Source organism: Bos indicus x Bos taurus, chromosome 20 (assembly GCF_003369695.1).
Source record: "Bos indicus x Bos taurus breed Angus x Brahman F1 hybrid chromosome 20, Bos_hybrid_MaternalHap_v2.0, whole genome shotgun sequence".
NCBI classification, from domain to species: domain Eukaryota; kingdom Metazoa; phylum Chordata; class Mammalia; order Artiodactyla; family Bovidae; genus Bos; species Bos indicus x Bos taurus.
In genome coordinates, this window is record NC_040095.1 from 36,718,194 (window position 1) to 36,741,072 (window position 22,879).

Genomic DNA, 22,879 nt, shown 5'->3' on the forward strand with positions numbered 1-22,879 from the left:
CTGCTCTGATTGCTGTGGCCAAAACTTCCCAAACTATGTTGAATAGTAATGGTGAAAGCAGGCACCCTTGTCTTGTTCCTGATTTTAGAGGAAATTCAGGCTCTACTACAAAGCCACAGTTATCAAGACAGTATGGTACTGGCACAAAGACAGAAATATAGACAAAGGAGGCCAAGAATATACAATGGATTAAAGACAATCTCTTTAACAAGTGGTGCTGGGAAATCTGGTCAACCACTTGTGAAAGAATGAAACTAGAACACTTTCTAACACCATACATGAAAATAAACTCAAAATGGATTAAAGATCTCAATGTAAGACCAGAAACTATAAAACTCCTAGAGGAGAACATAGGCAAAACACTCTCTGACATACATCACAGCAGGATCCTCTATGACCCACCTCCCAGAATATTGGAAATAAAAGCAAAAATAAACAAACGGGACCTAATTAAACCTAAAAGCTTCTACACATCAAAGGAAACTATTAGCAAGGTGAAAAGACAGCCTTCAGAATGGGAGAAAATAATAGCAAATTAAGCAACTGACAAACAACTAATCTCAAAAATATACAAGCAACTCCTACAGCTCAACTCCAGAAAAATAAATGACCCAATCAAAAAATGGGCCAAAGAACTAAATAGACATTTCTCCAAAGAAGACATACAGATGGCTAACAAACACATGAAAAGATGCTCAACATCACTCATTATCAGAGAAATGCAAATCAAAACCACTATGAGGTTCCATTTCACGCCAGTCAGAATGGCTGCGATCCAAAAGTCTACAAATAATAAATGCTGGAGAGGGTGTGGAGAAAAGGGAACCCTCTTACACTGTTGGTGGGAATGCAAACTAGTACAGCCACTATGGAGAACAGTGTGGAGATTCCTTAAAAAACTGGAAATAGAACTGCCTTATGATCCAGCAATCCCACTGCTGGGCATACACACTGAGGAAACCAGAAGGGAAAGAGACACGTGTACCCCAATGTTCATCGCAGCATGTTTATAATAGCCAGGACATGGAAGCAACCTAGATGTCCATCAGCAGATGAATGGATAAGAAAGCTGTGGTACATATACACAATGGAGTATTACTCAGCCATTAAAAAGAATACATTTGAATCAGTTCTAATGAGGTGGATGAAACTGGAGCCTATCATACAGAGTGAAGTAAGCCAGAAAGAAAAACACCAACACAGTATACTAACGCATATATATGGAATTTAGAAAGATGGTAACAATAACCCTGTGTACGAGACAGCAAAAGAGACACTGATGTATAGAACAGTCTTATGGACTCTGTTGGAAAGGGAGAGGGTGGGAAGATTTGGGAGAATGGCATTGAAACATGTATAACATCATGTATGAAATGAGTTGCCAGTCCAGGTTCAATGCACGATACTGGATGCTTGGGGCTGGTGCACTGGGACGACCCAGAGGGATGGTATGGGGAGGGAGGAGGGAGGAGGGTTCAGGATGGGGAACACATGTATACCTGTGGCAGATTCATTTCGATATTTGGCAAAACTAATACAATATTGTACAGTTTAAAAATAAAATAAAATTTAAAAAAATAAATAAATAAAATGAAACCAAAAATAAATAAAAAAATAAAATGGGGAGGGGGGGAATTACATTGAAAACAATTTGTTTTATTGAAAACAATTTCTTAATTTTACAGTAAAATGAAACATATGTGAAACAGAGCCAAAAGGTAAGTCATATGCAGGAACACATGAGGAATTGGAAAAAAAGAAAAACGAAAGTGAAAGATAAAAAAGAGGAAGATTACACATAGATAAATAACAAGTGAAGGACTTTGGGAGCATTAATTACAGTAGTATTAATAGAACTATAAAGTATAAACATGCAACACACTGAACCTATATTTTATATTAATCAAAAATATAAAGTGTGAAAAAGTCACAGCATTATAAGAGACAGTCGGGGAGGAATAAAAAAAGATTTCATTATTTCACATAAAGTACTGATAGTAGAAAAAATCCTTGGGTAAAGGGGAAAAAATCATTTTGAGGAAGGACGAGATGTCCAACAGAGTATTTGGAGAAATGAACAGGGGTTCTGTGAATTCAGAAGATAAGTATATAGCTATAATAAATAACAAAGGATACAAGGAAGAACAACTTTTTTTCATGATTACAATAGAAGTAGTCAATTGAAAGGAATATCTAAATGTTCATAAAAGAGGGGCATTAAAAGGTTTGATTAAAACCTTTCTTAATATAAAATTTCTTAAAAAGAAATTTAAATTTTTAGATAGTTAATTTAATCTTTAACAAAAGTTGTCATAACTTCATCAAATCTTAGAATACACTGAATCTTATAAACAACAAAAATGAATCAGGCATTATTTTATGAGAAGTAGGGAGTAATTTTTCCAACTAAAATTTAGTTAGCATAAAATGGCACATTAGACTATATAGGATCAACTTTGACAACATTATTAAGAGGGCTGCTTTTGCAAAAAAAAATTCAAAACCTTCGTGAATTTTCTCCAAGGCTCCTAATCCCATGATATTCAAATAATTTATTATCCTTGTCAATTTTTTCTTTTTCAATTAAGACCTGGTCTAACTTAACTAGATATTCATTACAATGGGTTTCAATGAGGGACATTTTTAACACCACTTCCATGGACTTAAAGAAATTTTATATCTGCAAGATTTGTAATTCACTATATACTCATTATACTAATCGAAGTTTACCAGAATTTAATGCTGCATACTAATATGTTAAAATAACTTGTAACTGAAGAGACTACAGTCAGTTAAAAAGTACTCTGCCTTCCTCAGTGCTCTCAATATGCTTTGTATTGTCTGTATCTTCCCCATCATACACTAATTACTGAAAATAAACAGTCCATACCAGCAGTCATTCACATTGCAGGTGCACAAAATAAAAACCCCTGATTAGAGGCAGAAAGGACCCATATTAGGGACCATTCCTGGTAGCCACCTGAGAGGATACAAAAGCCAACCTAGAAATGGGAGCTTAAAAAAGTCTGCAGAGCTTTGACAAGGGAACTGTGGTAGGACTAGCCTGGAAATGTGTGAGTAGAGCATTGCTCCTGAGTTTCTAAAGGTTAACTGTGACTAGATCATCATTTGGCTTTGATTCCATGAAAAGTCTAGGAGTAAGAGAGTAACTGTAACCAGAGTCAAAGATGGCCATTCACTCAACAAATATTCCATGAGTATCTATTAGGTGCCACATACAGCTCAAACCCCTGGGGATACGACAGTAAAAGAGACAATGTTACTGCTCTCAGGGAACTTCAGTTACTGTGAGGAGAAAGACAAGGAACCAATAAACAAAAATGTCAGATAATGGAACACCATAAAGTAATGGAACAGAGGTAGAGAACTTATATAAGGTAGTCAGGTAACATTTGAACCAAAAAATCCAAATGAAATGAGGGAGTCACGTGAAGTTCTGAATGTTATTTCAAGGAAAGACAAAATAGAAAATATCTATGAGGGAATATGGCTTCCCTGGTGGCTCAGTGATAAAGAATCTGCCTACCAAGCAGGAAACTCGGGTTCTATACCTGGGTTGGGAAGATCCCCTGGAGAAGGAAATGGCAACCCACTCTAGTATTCTTGCCTGGGAAATACCATGAAAAGAGGAGCTTGGCAGGTTGCAGTCCATGGAGTTGCAAAAGAGCTAGACACAATTTAGCGACTAAACAACATGAGGTTATGGATAAGCATAGCTGTTCAAAGAAAAGCAGAAAAGTCAATGTGGGTAGAGAAAAGTGAGTAAGACAGAAATGGAAGGAGATCGAGTCAGAGAGACTTGCAGAGGCCAAATCATGCAGGGCCTTAGAAGGCAAGGCAAGAACTAGGATTTCCTAACCATGTGATAGGAAGAAACTGCAGAGCTTACTGACAGGAAAGTAACCAAGAAAGCAGGAAAGTGACAAGATCTGAAACGTGCTTTTTAAAGTCTGGATTACTCTGGTGAACAGAGAAATAATCCCTCTTATTTGACCTTACAGGCTTAAATTATAAACAGGCTAACCTTAAAATCCCTGCCATTAAGCCTTATTCTATATAGGAATCTGTTGCTGATTTTAAAGGCTTAAAGATAAAAAACAAACAAGCTTTGAATATATTACTGTCACAAAACACAAAAGAATAAAGAATTCTTCTGCATTATTTTTCAAAAAAAAGCAACTGATCTCAATCTAAACCTCACCTGTTCCAAGTTTTAGAAGGCACTGTTCTTAAGATTCTTTTTTTTCCTGCCACTCTAGACAAGAGAGTTGAAAAAAAAGGGACTCACGCCAAAAGCCAAAACGCTTTGATTGCCCTCTAGTGCCCATCTTAAAGAATAAAGACCTTCCCACATTAGTCTGGAAATAGTAATGAACACATGCAAGTTTTGGAATAGAGCTTCTAGCATCCTCTGCTGACAGAATCTTGCAGGTGAAATTAAACTGCTTTCTGTTTTAAAGAACACTAATTTTCCTCTGAAGTTAAAATTATTAAGTTTTCTCATATTGTTTTTTAAAAACTTTCTTTCCAGTCAGCTGCAATTACATTAAAACTGGTTATTAATCAAACACTGGTAATGATGATGAAAATAATGATAAAATCCAGCAATTTTGACTACTTAGTATGTGTCAATCTGTATGTTAAATGTTTACATCAATCATCTCATTTCTCGTAGTAATCAATTCCTGAGAACTAAAAGAGAGTTTTTTTCCCACTCTCAATTCTTCAACCTTTCCTTATGCATGAGGGAAAGAGACTGACTGATACAGGTGGTTGGCAATGACTAAGGCCAAAGGATGAGAAGCCTCAGACCAGAAGTCAGGGAAGCATAGTGGTGGCCCCAACTTGGACTCTTCACCACAGAACGTGCCAACCAGGGAGTCAGAGAAAGTTCATGGAAAACAGGTGCTCACAACTAAAAAGTCACTGTTACATCTAGCCTTTAGTTACAGTCATAAAAAAGTAACTTTCAGTTTTCTGTAGTAATGGGAAACAGGATAGCAGGGATACTGAAAATCCTCAATAATCCCAAAGTTTCCATTTGATTATGTTACAAACTTCTTTACCTTTAAAATAAAAATCAGAATTGTGCACATGTAATAGATATGGTTTAAAAATCATTTTTCACCTCTTTCCTGACTCCCTTGAATTTTTATTCACTATTCAGTTCAAAGGAAGATATCATGCCTTCAGATACTCACTATGTACTTCTAATTATTTAAAAGTTGGTGTAGTCTGACAAAGTTCTACAATGGTGTGATATCATTTTCATTTGCATTCTATTTGAAAGGACAATTTTATTACCATTGTAGATAAGTAAAATGGATCAAAGGAAAAATAAGTGAAAAGGAAGCTTGTCATCAAAAGAAATTATGATGTACAACATTAACACTTCCAATCCAATGATTTCAACAGTAACACTAAAGTACTTACTAACCAGCAACTGAAGGAAGATGCATATTAAAAAAATTAATCACAATCAGTATGCTTAATGTAAAACCATCAACATGTTCTCTGGTAATTTTCCTTTCAATTCTAGTGCTATCAATAACTCAATTTTTAGAAGTCTGTGCCTAGAAGAGAGCACAAAGAACTATTACGGTGACAGGAATGTCCCATATATTATTTAGGATAGCGACAGCAACTGATATATACAGAATTCTCAAAACTGTTCAAACTGAAACCGTAAGATCTGTGCAAATTACTATATATAATTACACCTCAATCAAAACAATCACATTTTAAGTTTTGTGGGACTGCTTTAAGAAGAGAAAATTATAACTTTTTTTTTGCCTCATTTAAAAGGTAGGTTCATAATTGTATAGACTATTAGTCTATACAATTAAATTAACTAATTAATCTCATTCAACTGTGGGGCAGTTCTTACAATTAATAAACTATCAGGTAACTAAATTTTAAGCTTAGGACAAGGTATATATAATGGCTCTTACAAGAACAGGTGTCTATTTGCATTTTCGTGCTCACATTTCTTCTGTTCAGTCCTCTATCCCTGCTTCCATTTTCCACGTAAAAACTAGAGATTGATATGTCAAAAATAGAAAATACTCTCAAATGTCATAAAATGACATTTTCAATTATAAAAACCAAATACATTCAATTCCAATTGACAAACATTTACTCTCTGTAGTATATTAAAGGCACTATACTAGAGGTTTCAAAGGTTTTTAAAAACTACTGTACTATTTATATACAAATCCCTGCACCTGAGGTCATCACATTGGATTGCAAAGGCAAGGCACAGTAGTTAACATAAGAATCAAGTACTGATTTTACAAGAAAAAACAGTTTGCTACAGAAGGCTGAAAACAGGACTGGGAAGTAGTAGCACATGAGCTGGCATCTAGAGAGGCTGCTTGAAGGAAATCACATTTGAAATGGTCTCCAAAGGCTAGAGAGAATATTAACAAGCAGAAATGGGAGGAATGGGAAAGAAGCATTAAAGTTTTGATCAGTGTCCCCTCAGAACTAGCTGACTTCTTTGTAAGAGAGAATTAATGGGCAAATAGGAATTGCTGAGGTCTAACACATTTACGGAGAAGGCAATGGCACCCCACTCCAGTACTCTTGCCTGGAAAATCCCACGGATGGAGGAGCCTGGTAGGCTGCAGTCCATGGGGTCGCGAAGAGTCGGAAACAACTGAGTGACTTCACTTTCACTTTTCACTTTCATGCATTGGAGAAGGAAATGGCAACCCACTCCAGTGTTCTTGCCTGGAGAAGCCCTGGGATGGGTGAGCCTGGTGGGCTGCCGTCTATGGGGTCGCACAGAGTCGGACACGACTAAAGCGATTTAGCAGCAGCAGCAGCAGCAGCAGCAACACATTTACAAATCAGACCTTCTCTACATCAGCCTGTTCTAATGAGACATTAGACAAGTCCTTCCTTTAAAAAAAAAAAAAAAAAAAAAAAACCTTGAATTACTGAATTACTTATAGAACCAGTGCTAAATGAGGAATGAAATATATGTCACTTGTGAAAATAAAAGAGATCAGAGAGGAAGCAAAACTCCTTTTTTAAAAAAATTATAAGCATCAATTCAATTAAGGGAAAATTGCTTACTTTGCTTACAGTTATAACTTGTTTCACTAAAGAAGAGCATTCTGGGCTTCACTGGCAGCTCAGTGGTAAAGAATCCTCCTGCCAATGCAGGAGAAAAAGGTTCGATTCCTGGGCCAGGGAAATCCCACACAGTGCAGTACAACTAAGCCCGTGTGCCACAACTGTTGAGCCTGTGCTCTACAGCCCGTGAGCCGCAACTACTGAGCCCAGGTGCCTAGACCCTGTATTCGGCAATAAGGGAAAACCACTGCAAGCCTGTGTACTGCAACTGGAGAACAGCCCCTGCTCACTGCAACTGGAGAAGGCCTACGTACAACAACGAAGACCCAGTGCAGCCATAAATAACATAAAAAATAATTTTTTTTAAGGCACATTCTTCTAAAGTTAAAGTGTAACAGAGCAGGATGAGCACAGCCCTTAGCAGGCAGCCATTGCTGGGCCTCAGTATTCTGCATCCTGCTACTAGGCAACACGTATTGCTCAGCGATTAGTCGGTGTCTCAGTAGGCCCCACCTATAAGCAGCCAACTGCCAATGAGCGACACTTAGTTGTCCTGCTCAGCTATTAGGCAGCACCGCAGTGGGCCCTGACCACTGGTAATTGTCAATGAGTGATCACTGCAGAAGTGATACCGTCAACGGATAGCGGTGTGATGGTCATCAGGTGGAGAGTGAGGTAAGAGGCAGATTCAGGCCTCCTCCTGGAGGCCCTCCAGCTCACCCAGCCTTGGGCCAGCAGATGAGCTGGACGGCCCAGGGAACAGACTGGAGACTACGTCCTGAGGACTCCAGAGCTCTCACTAAGGCTCTCCACTAGCCATGGCCCAGGCCTTGAGGCAGCAAGGTGAACCTCTCCCTGTCTCTGCAACCTAACAGCAGTGGCCATCTGCTTGGTCACAGTCTGTAAGACCTGGTCTCCCCATTCGGGTGGCCTGAGGAGACTGAGAGCCAGGTGGGTTGGGTGCCGAGCTCCCTCAGGGATGACAGCTGGGCAGGTTATAGGAACCTGGCCCTGAAGGAGCTGCCAACTTAGATCTGCCTCCTCTTACCCAGAAGTGGGACTTTGGATAGTGAAAGCTGTGCCTTGGGACTTTGCCCTTTCTTGTCAGGACAGAGAATAAAATTCATCTGATACAGATTTACAGGAACATCATGACCTGACCATGACTGGACCTCAAGAACAAAGGATCTGACACCGAGAAGTCTGCAACAACTAACCACACCCATCCATCACCTTTTGCTTTTAAAGGGACTTGCCGGAAGCTTTCAGTTACTTCGGGGTTCTTAGGGCATGAGCCACCAATCTCCTTGTACAAATCTGTAATAAAATTTTCTCTGTTCCAAACTCTATTGTTTAGTATTGATGGGCCTCACTGTGTGTCAGGCACACGGGCTTGAAATTCAGTAACAAAAGCACTTAAAATATACTTTTTTTGTTAAGATCTCTTCTTCAGAATGCTTTTGTAAAGTTAAAAAGAAATCTAGGGCTTCCCTGGTGGTCTAGTGGTTAAGAATCTGCCTGTCAATGCAGGGGACACAAGTTCGATCCCTGGTCCAGGAAGATCCCACATGCCACATAGCATCTAGGTCCACGCACCACAACTACTGAGCTCTAAGGTCCAAGCGCCTGTGCTCCGCAACAAGAGAAGCCACTGCAATAACAAGCCCGAGCACTGCAACTACGGAATAGCCTCCACTTGCCATAACTAGAGAAAACCCTGAGCAGCATCAAAGATCCAGCACAGCCATAAGTATGTTATAAAAATTAAATAAATAGGGCAAACTAACCTTTGTGGGAAAAAAAAATTAGTAATTACTGTTTGTTCAGTGGTTCTTATTCAATTCTTCTTTGTACCGAAAAACGTTACAGTGTTATTTATATTCTCTCATCTGAACCTTGTTATGTTTTGTTGCTGCTATTCCTGTTGTAAAACGGGTTTTTCAATTTTAACCCTTTAAACTTAGACACTATCAATTCTGCTTTGATTAGTCCCTTTTTGTTTTAGGTAGCTTCATATCAAATACAATAATATTCTCACTTTTTTCTAATATATAGTCTTGATTATTTCAGTTTGTTTAGCAAAAATGTCTGGAATAATATAATAATGTGAGAGTTACCACCTTTTATTCTTAATTTTAAAGGGAATACCTCTAGTGCTCCTTAATTATGTATAACACTGACTGGTGGTGTGAAGCATGAATGAATCATTTAATACAATATTAAAGTTTCCTTTTAGTTTCATTTTAAAATATTTTCTTAGGAATCATGTTAACTATTTTAAATTCCATTTTTGTTATATATTAAAAGAGAGGATCGTAATGATAAATACCAGGCACCATTCTAAGGGCTTTATATATATATATTTGTTCATTTACTCAACCATCCAGACCACCGAATTAGGTGTTTTATTAGCTCTGTTTTACAAAGGAGGAAAGAAAGACAGAGAGGTTAGAGAAGTCAGTTCAGTTCAGTTCAGTCGCTCAGTCATGTCTAATCTTTGCGACCCCATGAATCGCAGCACACCAGGCCTCCCTGTCCATCACCAACTCCTGGAGTTCACCCAGACTCACGTCCATCGAGTCAGTGATGCCATCCAGCCATCTCATCCTCTGTCATCCCCTTCTCCTCCTGCTCCCAATCCCTCCCAGCATCAGAGTCTTTTCCAATGACTCAACTCTTCGCATGAGGTGGACAAAGTACTGGAGTTTCAGCTTTAGCATTATTCCTTCCAAAGAAATCCCAGGGCTGATCTCCTTCAGAATGGACTGGTTGGATCTCCTTGCAGTCCAAGGGACTCTCAAGAGTCTTCTCCAACACCACAGTTCAAAGCCATCAATTCGTCAGCAATCAGCCTTCTTCACAGTCCAACTCTCACATCCATACATGACCACTGGAAAAACCATAGCCTTAACTAGACGAACCTTTGTTGGCAAAGTAATGTCTCTGCTTTTTAATATGCTATCTAGGTTGGTTGTAACTTTCCTTCCAAGAAGTAAGCATCTTTTAATTTCATGGCTGCAGTCACCATCTGTAGTGATTTTGGAGCCCAGAAAAATAAAGTCTGACATTGTTTCCACTGTTTCCCCATCTATTTCCCATGAAGTGATGGGACCAGATGCCATGATCTTCATTTTCTGAATGTTGAGCTTTAAGCCAACTTTTTCACTCTCCACTTTCACCTTCATCAAGAGGCTTTTTAGTTCTTCTTCACTTTCTGCCATAAGGGTGGTGTCATCTGCATATCTGAGGTTATTGATATTTCTCCCAGCAATCTTGATTCCAGCTTGTGTTTTTTCCAGTCCAGCGTTTCTCATGATGTACTCTGCATATAAGTTAAATAAGCAGGGTGACAATATATAGCCTTGATGTACTTCTTTTCCTATTTGGAACCAGTCTGTTGTTCCATGTCCAGTTCTAACTGTTGCTTCCTGACCTGCATACAAATTTCTCAAGAGGCAGGTCAGGTGGTCTGGTATTCCCATCTCTTTCAGAATTTCCCACAGTTGATTGTGATCTACACAGTCAAAGGCTTTGGCATAGTCAATAAAGCAGAAATAGATGTTTTTCTGGAACTCTCTTGCTTTTTCCATGATCCAGTGGATATCGGCAATTTGATCTCTGGTTCCTCTGCCTTTTCTAAAACCAGCTTGAACATCAGAAAGTTCACGGTTCATGTATTGCTGAAGCCTGGCTTGGAGAATTTTGAGCATGACTTCACTAGCGTGTGAGATGAGTGCAATTGTGCTGTAGTTTGAGCATTCTTTGGCATTGCCTTTCTTTGGGATTGGAATGAAAACGGACCTTTTCCAGTCCTGTGGCCAGTGCTTAGTTTTCCAAATTTGCTGGCATATTGAGTGCGACACTTTCACAGCATCATCTTTCAGAATTTGAAATAGCTCAATTGGAATTCTATCACCTCCACTAATTTTGTTCATAGTGATGCTTTCTAAGGCCCACTTGACTCGACATTCCAGGGTGTCTGGCTCTAGGTCAGTGATCACATCATCATCATTATCTGGGTCGTGAAGATCTTTTTTGTACAATTATAAGTAATTCCCAAAGTCACACAGCTTGAAAGTTAAAGACCTCCATCTGGCTTTAAAGTCCATTTCTCTAATCACTACTCTATATTGCCTCCCTGTATCTGTATTTTATTGACGAGACTACAATCATAGAAGTCCAGTCAACAGTGGAAATTGAGAGATGACTTAACATAGCTAATCACATTGAAGTGATATAAGATTAGACTAAGGTGGTAGTAATGGAGACAGAAATGGTATATAGTTTGGAGACAGAGCTAGTAAGACTAGTTAAAGAATTAAGAGATTGGATGTAGAGTAATAAGGAAGGAAAGGAATAAACAATGGTGACTAGGTTGTGGCTTATCCTTAGTAAGTACTGAGAACCTTGTTTCCTGTTTTTTTATATTAATCTTATTTGTGTACCTTGGTTTCCCTTTTATCATTCATTCTTCCTAATGTATGCTTTCTTATAGCATGTCATCTCTAAATCTTTTTTGGAACAAGGTAAAACATACAAAAACAAGTTTATTCACAAATACTTAAAAGACATTTTATATCCAGTACTGTTCCCTTTGGGTTTGTTCTATACCCGTCCTAGATTTTTCTTTTTATGGGGGTGGTGGGATGGGGGCTGCGGGGGGAGCTGCACTGGGTCTTAGTTGCAACATATGAACTCTTAGTTGTGGCCTGTGGGATCCAGTTCCCATACCAGGGATCAAACCCGGGCCACCTGCTTTGGGAGGTTGGAGTCTTGGCCACTTGACCATCAGGGAAGTCCCTGACCTAAATTTTTAAATTAAGATCACAATTGCCTTATTTTTGTAATCCCATCATTTGTTTCTAATGACAGGCACAGTTTATGATCAATGTGGAAACTGGAAAAGAACAGAAAAATAGACGGCAGAAATAAACATTATTCTCACTCCTATAATATAGAAGGAAGCAATGGGAGGACTTTTTACCATACACGTGTAATATTTAAAATTTTAAAATCATAATGTCCATATAGTTTTATGTCCTCTCCGTAGCGCTACTGAAAACGCTTAACATGCCTAAAGACTACATAATACTTTCATATGACTACATAACAGTTTGCTGGTCCTTCCCCCATTATCAGGTATTTATTTACATTATTTTTAATTATTCCAATATTTCAGTTATTTTCAGGTTTTTTAGATATGGAAACTTTCTGCCAAGAGAAAGCTCTGAGCAAGCCTAATATAAAAAAGAGCTAGCCTTGTTGAATATAGGGGAAGGGACCAACCCCACCAAAACCCTCTTCAATTGTGTTCCGCGGAACACATTCTGAAAACCACTACAACATGCAGTGCTGTGATAAACATCTTTGTGCATAAAGCTTTTTCCAAATTTCCTGAGGCTAGAATCCCAGAAGTCATGGTACTAAGTTAAAAAAAATAAATAAACATCTTTAAGCTACCAAGTGAACATTTCATGCAAAGATGGGCACAATAAAGGACAGAAATGGTATGGACCTAACAGAAGCAGAAGATATTAAGAAGAGATGGCAAGAATACACAGAAGAACTGTACAAAAAAGATCTTCACGACCCAGATAATCACGATGGTGTGATCACTGACCTAGAGCCAGACATCCTGGAATGTCAAGTCAAGTGGGCCTTAGAAAGCATCACTATGAACAAAGTTAGTGGAGGTGATGGAATTCCAGTTGAGCTATTTCAAATCCTGAAAGATGATGCTGTGAAAGTGTCGCACTCAATATGCCAGCAAATTTGGAAAACTAAGCACTGGCCACAGGACTGGAAAAGGTCCGTTTTCATTCCAATCCCAAAGAAAGGCAATGCCAAAGAATGCTCAAACTACAGCACAATTGCACTCATCTCACACGCTAGTAAAGTAATGCTCAAAATTCTCCAAGCCAGGCTTCAGCAATACATGAACCGTGAACTTTCTGATGTTCAAGCTGGTTTTAGAAAAGGCAGAGGAACCAGAGATCAAATTGCCGATATCCACTGGATCATGGAAAAAGCAAGAGAGTTCCAGAAAAACATCTATTTCTGCTTTATTGACTATGCCAAAGCCTTTGACTGTGTGGATCACAATCAACTGTGGGAAATTCTGAAAGAGATGGGAATACCAGACCACCTGATCTGCCTCTTGAGAAATTTGTATGCAGGTCAGGAAGCAACAGTTAGAACTGGACATGGAACAACAGACTGGTTCCAAATAGGAAAAGGAGTACGTCAAGGCTGTATATTGTCACCCTGCTTATTTAACTTATATGCAGAGTACATCATGAGAAACGCTGGACTGGAAAAAACACAAGCTGGAATCAAGATTGCTGGGAGAAATATCAATAACCTCAGATATGCAGATGACACCACCCTTATGGCAGAAAGTGAAGAGGAACTAAAAAGCCTCTTGATAAAAGTCAAAGTGGAGAGTGAAAAAGTTGGCTTAAAGCTCAACATTCAGAAAATGAAGATCATGGCATCTGGTCCCATCACTTCATGGGAAATAGATGGGGAAACAGTGGAAACAGTGTCAGACTTTATTTTTCTGGGCTCCAAAATCACTGCAGATGGTGACTGCAGCCATGAAATTAAAAGACGCTTACTCCTTGGAAAGAAAGTTATGACCAACCTAGATAGCATATTCAAAAGCAGAGACATTACTTTGCCAACAAAGGTCCATCTAGTCAAGGCTATGGTTTTCCCTGTGGTCATGTATGGATGTGAGAGTTGGACTGTGAAGAAGGCTGAGCGCCGAAGAATTGATGCTTTTGAACTGTGGTGTTGGAGAAGACTCTTGAGAGTCCCTTGGACTGCAAGGAGATCCAACCAGTCCATTCTGAAGGAGACCAGCCCTGGGATTTCTTTGGAAGGAATGATGCTGAAGCTGAAACTCCAATACTTTGGCCACCTCATGCGAAGAGCTGAGTCACTGGAAAAGACTCTGATGCTGGGAGGGATCGGGGGCAGGAGGAGAAGGGGACGACAGAGGATGAGATGGCTGGATGGCATCACTGACTCGATGGACATGAGTCTGGGTGAACTCCAGGAGTTGGTGATGGACAGGGAGGCCTGGTGTGCTGCGATTCACGGGGTCGCAAAGAGTCGGACACGACTGAGCGACTGAACTGAACTGAACTGAAGCCTCCCGATATTTAGTAATAATAGTCTCAGTAACTATCAGTGCTACTGCCTCAATTTCTAGAGTATCTACCTGGTCACAGCGCTTCACAAAATTTGACAGTTATAATAAGTGTAATTCAAGATAGGCACAAAAGAATGTAAAAATGAGTAAGATTCAAAAGGACAGGAGTTTACCATCTCTCCCAAGTCATCTTCGGAAGCAATTAAACACAAACACTTAGAGACACCGACCTTCACATGTCATTAAAGAAACGTTTTTCACAAAATAAAAATCAAAATAAATGTTACCTCTAAGCTATTTGGGAGAAAGAATGTTCTTAAGTAAGTGTTATATGGACACTTCAAAGGGGCTTCATTAGCACAGAGAAGCAGGGCAGCAATTCCATATCCTTCTTTTAAGAAAATATCATTTTGTAAGCAATAACCCATATCCATAAGTATCCATGAAGCATGATACTGATCAGAACCTATGAAGGTAACCTAATTTAGTTAACCTATGACCCCAACTGTGACTATGTAAGTGAGAAGTCACAAATGGTTTGGGAAGAGGTACATCAGAATAACCTATGAAGACGTTTTTTTGGTAAATTTTTTTTTTGGTAGAAGCCTTTTTTTTGTAAAAAGACTTTTTTAAAAAATTTATTTTAATTGGAGGTTAATCACTTTACAATATTGTAGGGATTTTTGCCATACATTCACATGAATCAGCCATGGATGTACATGTGTTCCCCACCCTGAATCCCCCTCCCACCTCCCTCCCCATCCCATCCCTCAGGGTCGTCCCAGTACACAGGCCCTGAGCGCCCTGTCTCATGCATCGAACCTGGACGGGCGATCTGTTTCATATACGGTAATACACATGTTTCAGTGCTATTCTCTCAAATCATCCCACCCTCACCTTCTCCCTCAGAGTCCAAAAGTCTGTTTTTATATCTGTGTCTCTTATGCTGTCTCGCATGTAGGGTCATCATTACTATCTTTCTAAATTCCATATATATGCATTAATATACTGTATTGGTGTTTTTCTTTCTGACTTATTTCACTCTGTATAATAGGCTCCAGTTTCATCTACCTCATTAGAACTGATTCAAATGCATTCTTTTTAATAGCTGAGTAATATTCCATTGTGTGTATGTACCACAGCTTTCTTATCCATTCATCTGCCGATGGACATCTAGGTTGCTTCCATGTCCTAACTATTGTAAACAATGCTGTGATGAACACTGGGGTACTATGAAGACTTTTGTTGTAACACAGATTGCAGGAGCTGGGGCCGGTTCACCCTAGTCCTACTGACCTGACCTCTGAATTATAGAACCTATAAATATACATTTTTTAAATTGTACCAAATATGATTCTTACATTCAGATTAAGAATCATTGAGCCATTAAAAATACTTATCCTTAATTTCAATAACACTTGCTGAAATATTTAACCATTCAAGTGTGTAAATGTGGTTACTTTCCTACAAATATAATAGAATGTCTCTCTAAAAAGCCACACTGCTTTGCAAGTTTCTGAACAACAAAAAAATCGAGTTGCATTCAGGAATTCCCAGGAGTCGCACCTGCTTGCTGTAGTAGTTTATTTTTCCTCATCTAGGGAACGAGTACTATTACTGGCAATATGACGTGTATTACCAGGAGTTTAATCCTGCAGCAGGGAAGGGACTGAAAATCAGAGGCAAAAGACAAGTGACAACAGCAAAACTTTAATAGGAGAAAACAAAAGCCTGAGTGATCTTAGATGTTGAATTTAGGGCTTCCCTGGTGGCTCAGAGGTTAAAGAGTCTGCCTCCAATGCGGGAAACCTGGGTTCGATCCCTGGGTCGGGAAGATCCCCTGGAGAAGGAAATGGCCACCCACTCCAGTATTCTTGCCTGAAGAATCCCATGGACGGAGGAGCCTGGTGGGCTACAGTCCACAGGGTCTCAAAGAGTTGGACATGACTGAGAGACTTCACCTTACCTCTTCACCTCTGGAGATTAAATATGGACATGTGTCATGAGTGATTAGAAAACTGGATCCAAAGTTCAAATGAAATGAAGTAATGCTTCCAGTTGCTCTGAATGAATAGGAGTCATGAGTATAAGAAGATGTAAGAAACTCCCCCCAGGCTGCATATGAAATGTTAAGGGAGATAAGGATGTATACTCTCAGGGAATGCTTATGACTGGAGAAACATAAGGAAATATTAAGTTGTAAAAGAGGCCCTAGCAGAAATGTAAGCACCATCAAAGCAGGGATTTGTCTGCATTATTTTCTGCTATATCCCTAACATCTAGAAAATATGTGACTCAGAAGATGTGTGCCCAACAAATATCTGTTGAAACAATAGTCAGAGATAGGCAGCAACCAACAGAGAAATAGCAAGGGAAGAGTTTCAAGGAAGAAGTTAACATTGTCCAATAATGCAGAGGTAGATACAGAATGAGACCTGAGAAAGGGTCTTTGGATATTTGGATTTTGTCATCTCTGTGAAACGGTAAGGGCAGAAACTGAGAACAAAGACAAGGAGAAACTGTGGAGTGACACAGTAAACGTGGCAAAGGAGCAAACTGGAAAAGAGGTTGGAGGGGAAACTGCATGCTTGCAGGTTAAGAGCCAAGAGCAAGTAGAGAGACAAAAGCGTGAAACAAAAGATACAAAAGGGTGATGGTGATAAAAAAAAAGGAGAGGAAGTCAAGGGCACCCATAGAATGGTTAACAGCCTCAGTAAGCAGACAGGACAATTCTGATATATTTCAAGTTGTAAAAAATATAGCTAGCATTCTGCTGTATAAAACATTCTCCTATAATTTTGTTTAGTATTACCTCAAACTGATTTCCTGAAGGAACTAAATTCAGTTTCTGAATCAACAAGCAAAGAATTACCAGACTCTAAGTCCAACCAACCACAAAAACAAAATTCTTTAAAAGGCCAGAAACATTTGAACTCAACATTAAAACGTCAGCCCAACACTGCTATGTAAACTACCTACAATGAATCATGCTAATTTGTCTGTCTGCTGCTGCTGCTGCTAAATCGCTTCAGTCGTGTCCAACTCTGTGCGACCCCATAGACGGCAGCCCACCAGGCTCTCCCGTCCCTGGGATTCTCCAGGCAAGAATACTGGAGTGGGTTGCCATTTCCTTCTCCAGTGCATGAAAGTGAAAAGTCAAAGTGAAGTCGCTCAGTCGTGTCCAACCCTCAGTGACCCCATGGACTGCAGCCTTCCAGGCTCCTCCATCCATGGGATTTTCCAGGCAAGAGTACTGGAGTGGGGTGCCATTGCCTTCTCCGAATTTGTCTGTCTAAATCCCACAATAACATTCATAGTCGAGATAGTATTCAGTAGATTTCCTTTGCCTGCTGCTGCTGAGTCACTTCAGTCGTGTCCGACTATGTGCAACCCCAGAGACGGCAGCCCACCAGGCTCCCCCGTCCCCGGGATTCTCCAGGCAAGAACACTGGAGTGGGTTGCCATTTCCTTCTCCAATGCATGAAAGTGAAAAGTGAAAGTGAAGTCGCTCAGTCGTGTCCAACCCTCAGCGACCCCATGGACTGCAGCCTTCCAGGCTCCTCCGTCCATGGGATTTTCCAGGCAAGAGTACTGGAGTGGGGTGCCATTACTATTGCTTGATCTAGAAGGCTGCCAATAACCCACTTATCAAATATAATACAGTATAAAACTTTGTTGTCACTCAGAACTTAAAAAAGAGACTGAGGTTGCCACTCATTATGTCTGAAAACCGAAGACCTCAATTCAAGACCAATATAATTTACCTGAATCTAGGAAGGCCACTGCAAAGCCACATTCACAATGTTTCCAAATATCCAAGCTATCTGCTTCACCTACCATCTCTGTCTTAGTCTTTAAAATGTTGGTTGTGATATATATTGCAAAGAAAAATAGGAGAAATGGAAACAAGAAACCTCCCACTTTTATTTTATCTCCAATCTAAAGCTTCAGACTTAATCCATTCACAATGCTAACAAGTACTCCATTATCAACTGCTGGTGGTTTAGTCACTAAGTCAAGTCTGACTTTTGCAACCCCATGGATTGTAGCCCACCAGGCTCCTCTGTCCATGGAATTTTCCAGGCAAGAATACTGCAGTGGGTTGCCATTTCGTTCTCTAGAGGATCTTTCTGACCCAAGGATCGAACCTGGGTATCCTGCATTGCAGGCAGATTCTTTACTGGCTTTACTGACTTAGCTATGAAGTCGCTCAGTCGTGTCCAACTCTGCGACCCCATGGACTGTAGCCTATCAAGCTCCTCCATCCATGGGATTTTCCAGGCAAGAGTGCTAGAGTGGACTGCCATTTCCTTCTCCAAGGGATCTTCCCGACCCAGGAATCAAACCCGGGTCTCCCACATTGCAGGCAGATGCTTTACTGTCTGAGCCACCATTATCAGACAGTGCATACTTTAAAACTGAAGCTGTACTGGCACAAATCACCAACAGCCTTGCTGTGACCCACACGTTATTCAATCAGCATTTTCTGTTTACTACGTTTACAAGAGGAAAGGCACACCATAAAAAGTTTTACTACCAAAAAGAACCAATACATAATCTTACAAAAAAAACAGAAAGCTGTCATTCAGTCTCCTGATACACTTCAGTTACAGCCATGAGAAACTAAAGCTTCCAATCAGGCTTCTGAGACCCAGACCCAAGCATGTTTTCCCTTCTCTGCCTAGCTGCACTTTGGGTTTACTCACATATCAGTTCCAAGTTAAAGGTTCCGTCTTCACTAACACTATATTCTAGACAAGTTGACTTTCCCATCTTCCCGAATCTAATCTTGTGCACTGTGCCCTTGTTTCAAACATTCACTCTTCCTAGATTGGAGGTGGGCTCCTCCCACCTCACCCATCAAAACGTTACCCTCTACAAGGCTCGTTCAAATTCCACATCCTTCAGAAAGTACAGGCATTCCCTTTTATCCTTGGTTTTTGTTTTCCTCAATTTCAGTTCCCCTTGGTATGAAAATACTATTAGATGGAAAGTTCCAGAAACAAACAATTTGTGAGTTTTAAATTGTATGCCTTCCTGAGCAACAAGACAAAATCTCAAGCTATCCTTTTCCTTCCTGCCCAGCAAGTACACCATTCCTTTGTAGGACATATCCTACCATCAGTCACTTTAGTAGTCTGTCAAGGTATCACTGTTTGTGTTCAAGTAATTCTCATTTTACTTAATAATGGCCCCAAAGTGCAAGAGGGATGCTGGCAATTTGCATATGCCTAAGAGAAGCTATAAAGTGCTTGCTTGGAACAGGCAACAAAGATCTGGGATTTGAGTTCAACAGGTGTATGGAGTTTTCCTTTCCCTTCTTGGCTCCTGCCGTTTCTGGGTCCAGCGATCACTTATCTTATTAAAGGCCTCCTATTTGGCCCTTGTATACTCCAACTCCTTACAAAGTTTATCTCCAGGAGGCTCCAAGAGTTCCAAACCAAACTGATGTTACTACAAGGGTGGAAGCTGCTTTCAGATATGTAATACCTCAGTTTAGATCAAGTAGAGCGAGACTTCTGCTCTGCTAGGCAGGACTACGCCCATGCACAGCAGAAAGAAGTTACAGAAGAAAGAGACCTCTGCCCCAATTCCCAAGAAGTATCTTCTGTATGAAGTCTCTCAGGGGAGTCTTAGGAGAAGCACACTGACTGAAACTGCCCACCCTGGCCAGGCACCATAGCAACCATTTGTGTGAGTTATTTTATGATAGAAGGTCCTAGTAAGGAACACTGAACTAATAAGCCACCAACAACCAGAAGAGTCTGGGAAAGGTCAAAGGGAGACGCCATGTTTCTGACCATGTCCCCAAACCCTTCTTGCTGGCATCCGTCTTGGCTGAGCAATGAGTATGCCAACCAGGAAGGACGAGTCAGACTGATTAGCCAAAGACAACCCGGAAACTAATCCCATCACCATAAAACCGAGACTGGGAGACACCAGGCAGAGCAGTTCTCCCAGATGCTCTCTGCCTGGGCGCCCTTTCCAATAAAGTCTCTTGCTTTGTCAGCACATGTCTTCCTCAGATAATTCTTTTCTGAGTGTTAGACAAGAACCCACTCCTGAGGCCTTAGAGGGGGTCCCGCTTCCTACAACAGGTGAAAAGTTAAAAAGTACTCAACTTGAAAGGAAAAAAAACGGTATGTGGAGGTTGCTAAGATCTACAGTAAGAACCAATCTATCTGTGAAACTGTGAAGAAACCAAAAGAAACTCATGCTAGTTTTGCTGTCGTGCCTCAAACGCCAAGTTATAGCCATAGTGCATGAAAAATGCTTAGTTAAGATGGAAAAAAACATTGTATCTGCACAATAGCATATTTTGGGAGAGAAGGAAAGACCACATTCACATACAGGCATACCTTGTATTAATGTCCTTTATTGAGTTTTTAAAAATTGAAGATTTTGTGTCAGCTCTGCTTGGAACAAGTCTATTGGCACAATTTTTCCAATACTTTTTCTCAATTCATGTCTCCATGTCATGTTTTGGTAAATTTCACAATATTTCAAACCCTCCACCAGTAAAGAGATTACAATTCACTGAAGGCTCAGACAGTAGTTAAGGGTTTTTAGCAATAATGTATTTTTAAATTAACATATGTACCTTGTTTTAAATATAATGCTGCACTGCACACTTAACAGACTATAGTGCAAACATACTTTTATCTTCACTGGGAAACCAAGAAGTTCTTGTAACCTGCTGTATTGCAACATTTGCTTCATTATGGTGGTCTGGAATCCAACCAGCATTTATCTCCAAAGTATGCCAGTAACTTTTATTACAATATATTGATATATATGTTCTAAGTTACTGTTGTTAGTCTCTCAATGTACCTAATTTATAAATTAAACTTTATCATAGGTATGCATGTATAGGAAAAACACAGCATACATAAGGTTAGGTACCATCCACAGTTTCAGAAATCTACTGGGGTCTTGAAACATACCCCCCCTGAATAAGGGGGGACTGCTGTATTTCTTCTCTGGATCGGATCTCATTAGCCTCATCTTTCCATTTCCCTCTAGTAAGAAAACTCAGCTACACATAAATCACATGACAATTTCACCACAATATCAACTGTATATGCATGCTCAATCATGTCCAACTCTTTGTGACCCCATGGACTGTAGCCTGCCAGGCTCCACTGTCCATGGAATTTTCTAGGCAAGAACACTGGAGTAGGTTGCCAGTGCCTACTCCAGGGAATCTTCCTGACCCAAGGGTTGAACCTATGTCTTTTACGTCTCCTGAAACAGCAGGCAAATTCTTTACCAACTGCGCCACCAGGGAAGCCCATGATATCATGTACTTGCACACGTTTAGGGCCTCACTATGGCAACATCATTTCTCCTCAAAACACCCGTCTGACTTTTCTGTTCTCTCTTCCTCAGCCCATTGTCAGCCACACGAACCTGCATTAGTCAGCTGAGGCCACCATAACAAAACACCATAGACTGGGTGGCTTAAAGATCAGAAAGTTATTTTCTCACAGTTCTGAAGGCTAGAACTCCACAACCAACATGCCAGAAAACTTGGTTTCTATTGAAGATTTTTTTCCTGTCTCTAGGGGAATCTTACCAACTCAGGAATCAAACCCAGGTCTCCTGCATTGCAGGAAGATTCTTTACCAACTGAGATATGAGGGAACATGAGTATATAAATCATTACAGAGTACTAAGCAGAGTTCCCTGTGCTATACAGTAGGTTCTTATTAGTTATCAATTTTATATATAGTAGTTTGCATATGTCAATCCCAATCTCCCAATTTATCCCTCCCCAACCTTTCCCCCTCGGTAACCCTAAGTTTGTTTTCTACATCTGTGACTCTCTTTCTGTTTTTCAAATAAGTTCATTTGTCCCATTTTTTAAGATTCCACGTATAAGCAATTTCTTAAATTACCACTGAAATACTTACTTCCTCCTCTTCTGAATCCCCATCATCATCATCTTCTTCTTCCACATCTTCTGCAAGAGGTGGAGGTAAAGGACCAAGAACACCTTCCTCCATAGGATTAACTGGTTCTTCCACCATTTTAAGGGGTAAAGGGGGGCCAATTAATTCATCATCAGAAGAGTCAGAACTCTCGTCACTTTCACTGCTACTTGTATCCCTGAAAATACAGAAACAGAAACTCATTGCCTTTGCTGCAAAAAAGAACATACTCTGGAGATAGTATTGATTTCTCAGGAAGCTCTGTTTTTCCTTTTAACACTGAGTTTTTTAAAATATTTTTAAATTTGTAATCCAAACATTAATTGTGTGGCTCAAATATTTATCTTTTGAATTATATATATATTTCTTTCTTAAGTAATGTCAAAAAACACATTTTAATTGTTAATTGTATGATTAAAAAATAAAAAAATTTTGATTATATTTTTCAAACATATTCATTTTTTTCAGGCAGAGTAATATTCTTTCATCTATTATTGTTTGAGGACATGTTTTGTATGAGTTTTTTCTTTGAAATTTTGTGAGTTGTGTATTATGGTCCACGATATGGTCAGTCTTGCATATTTTATGTAAACTTGAAAAAAATAAGAATTCCCATTGTCGAGCTGAGTGTTCTGTAGACGTCAATCAAAGGTATTGGGTGAAGGCATCCTTAAGGTCCTTTCTCTCCTTG

The 22,879-nt window shown here is 39.7% G+C and overlaps 1 protein-coding gene across 1 annotated transcript in view; it reads right to left on the reverse strand.

Annotated features, from left to right (window-relative positions):
* Nucleotides 1–22,879, reverse strand: part of WDR70 (WD repeat domain 70) — a 278,538-nt gene that overhangs the window by 239,328 nt on the left and 16,331 nt on the right. The window contains exon 5 of the mRNA XM_027520068.1: nt 22,171–22,366. Within this exon, the coding sequence (XP_027375869.1) occupies nt 22,171–22,366 (196 nt within the window). The remainder of the gene's footprint in view (nt 1–22,170; nt 22,367–22,879) is intronic.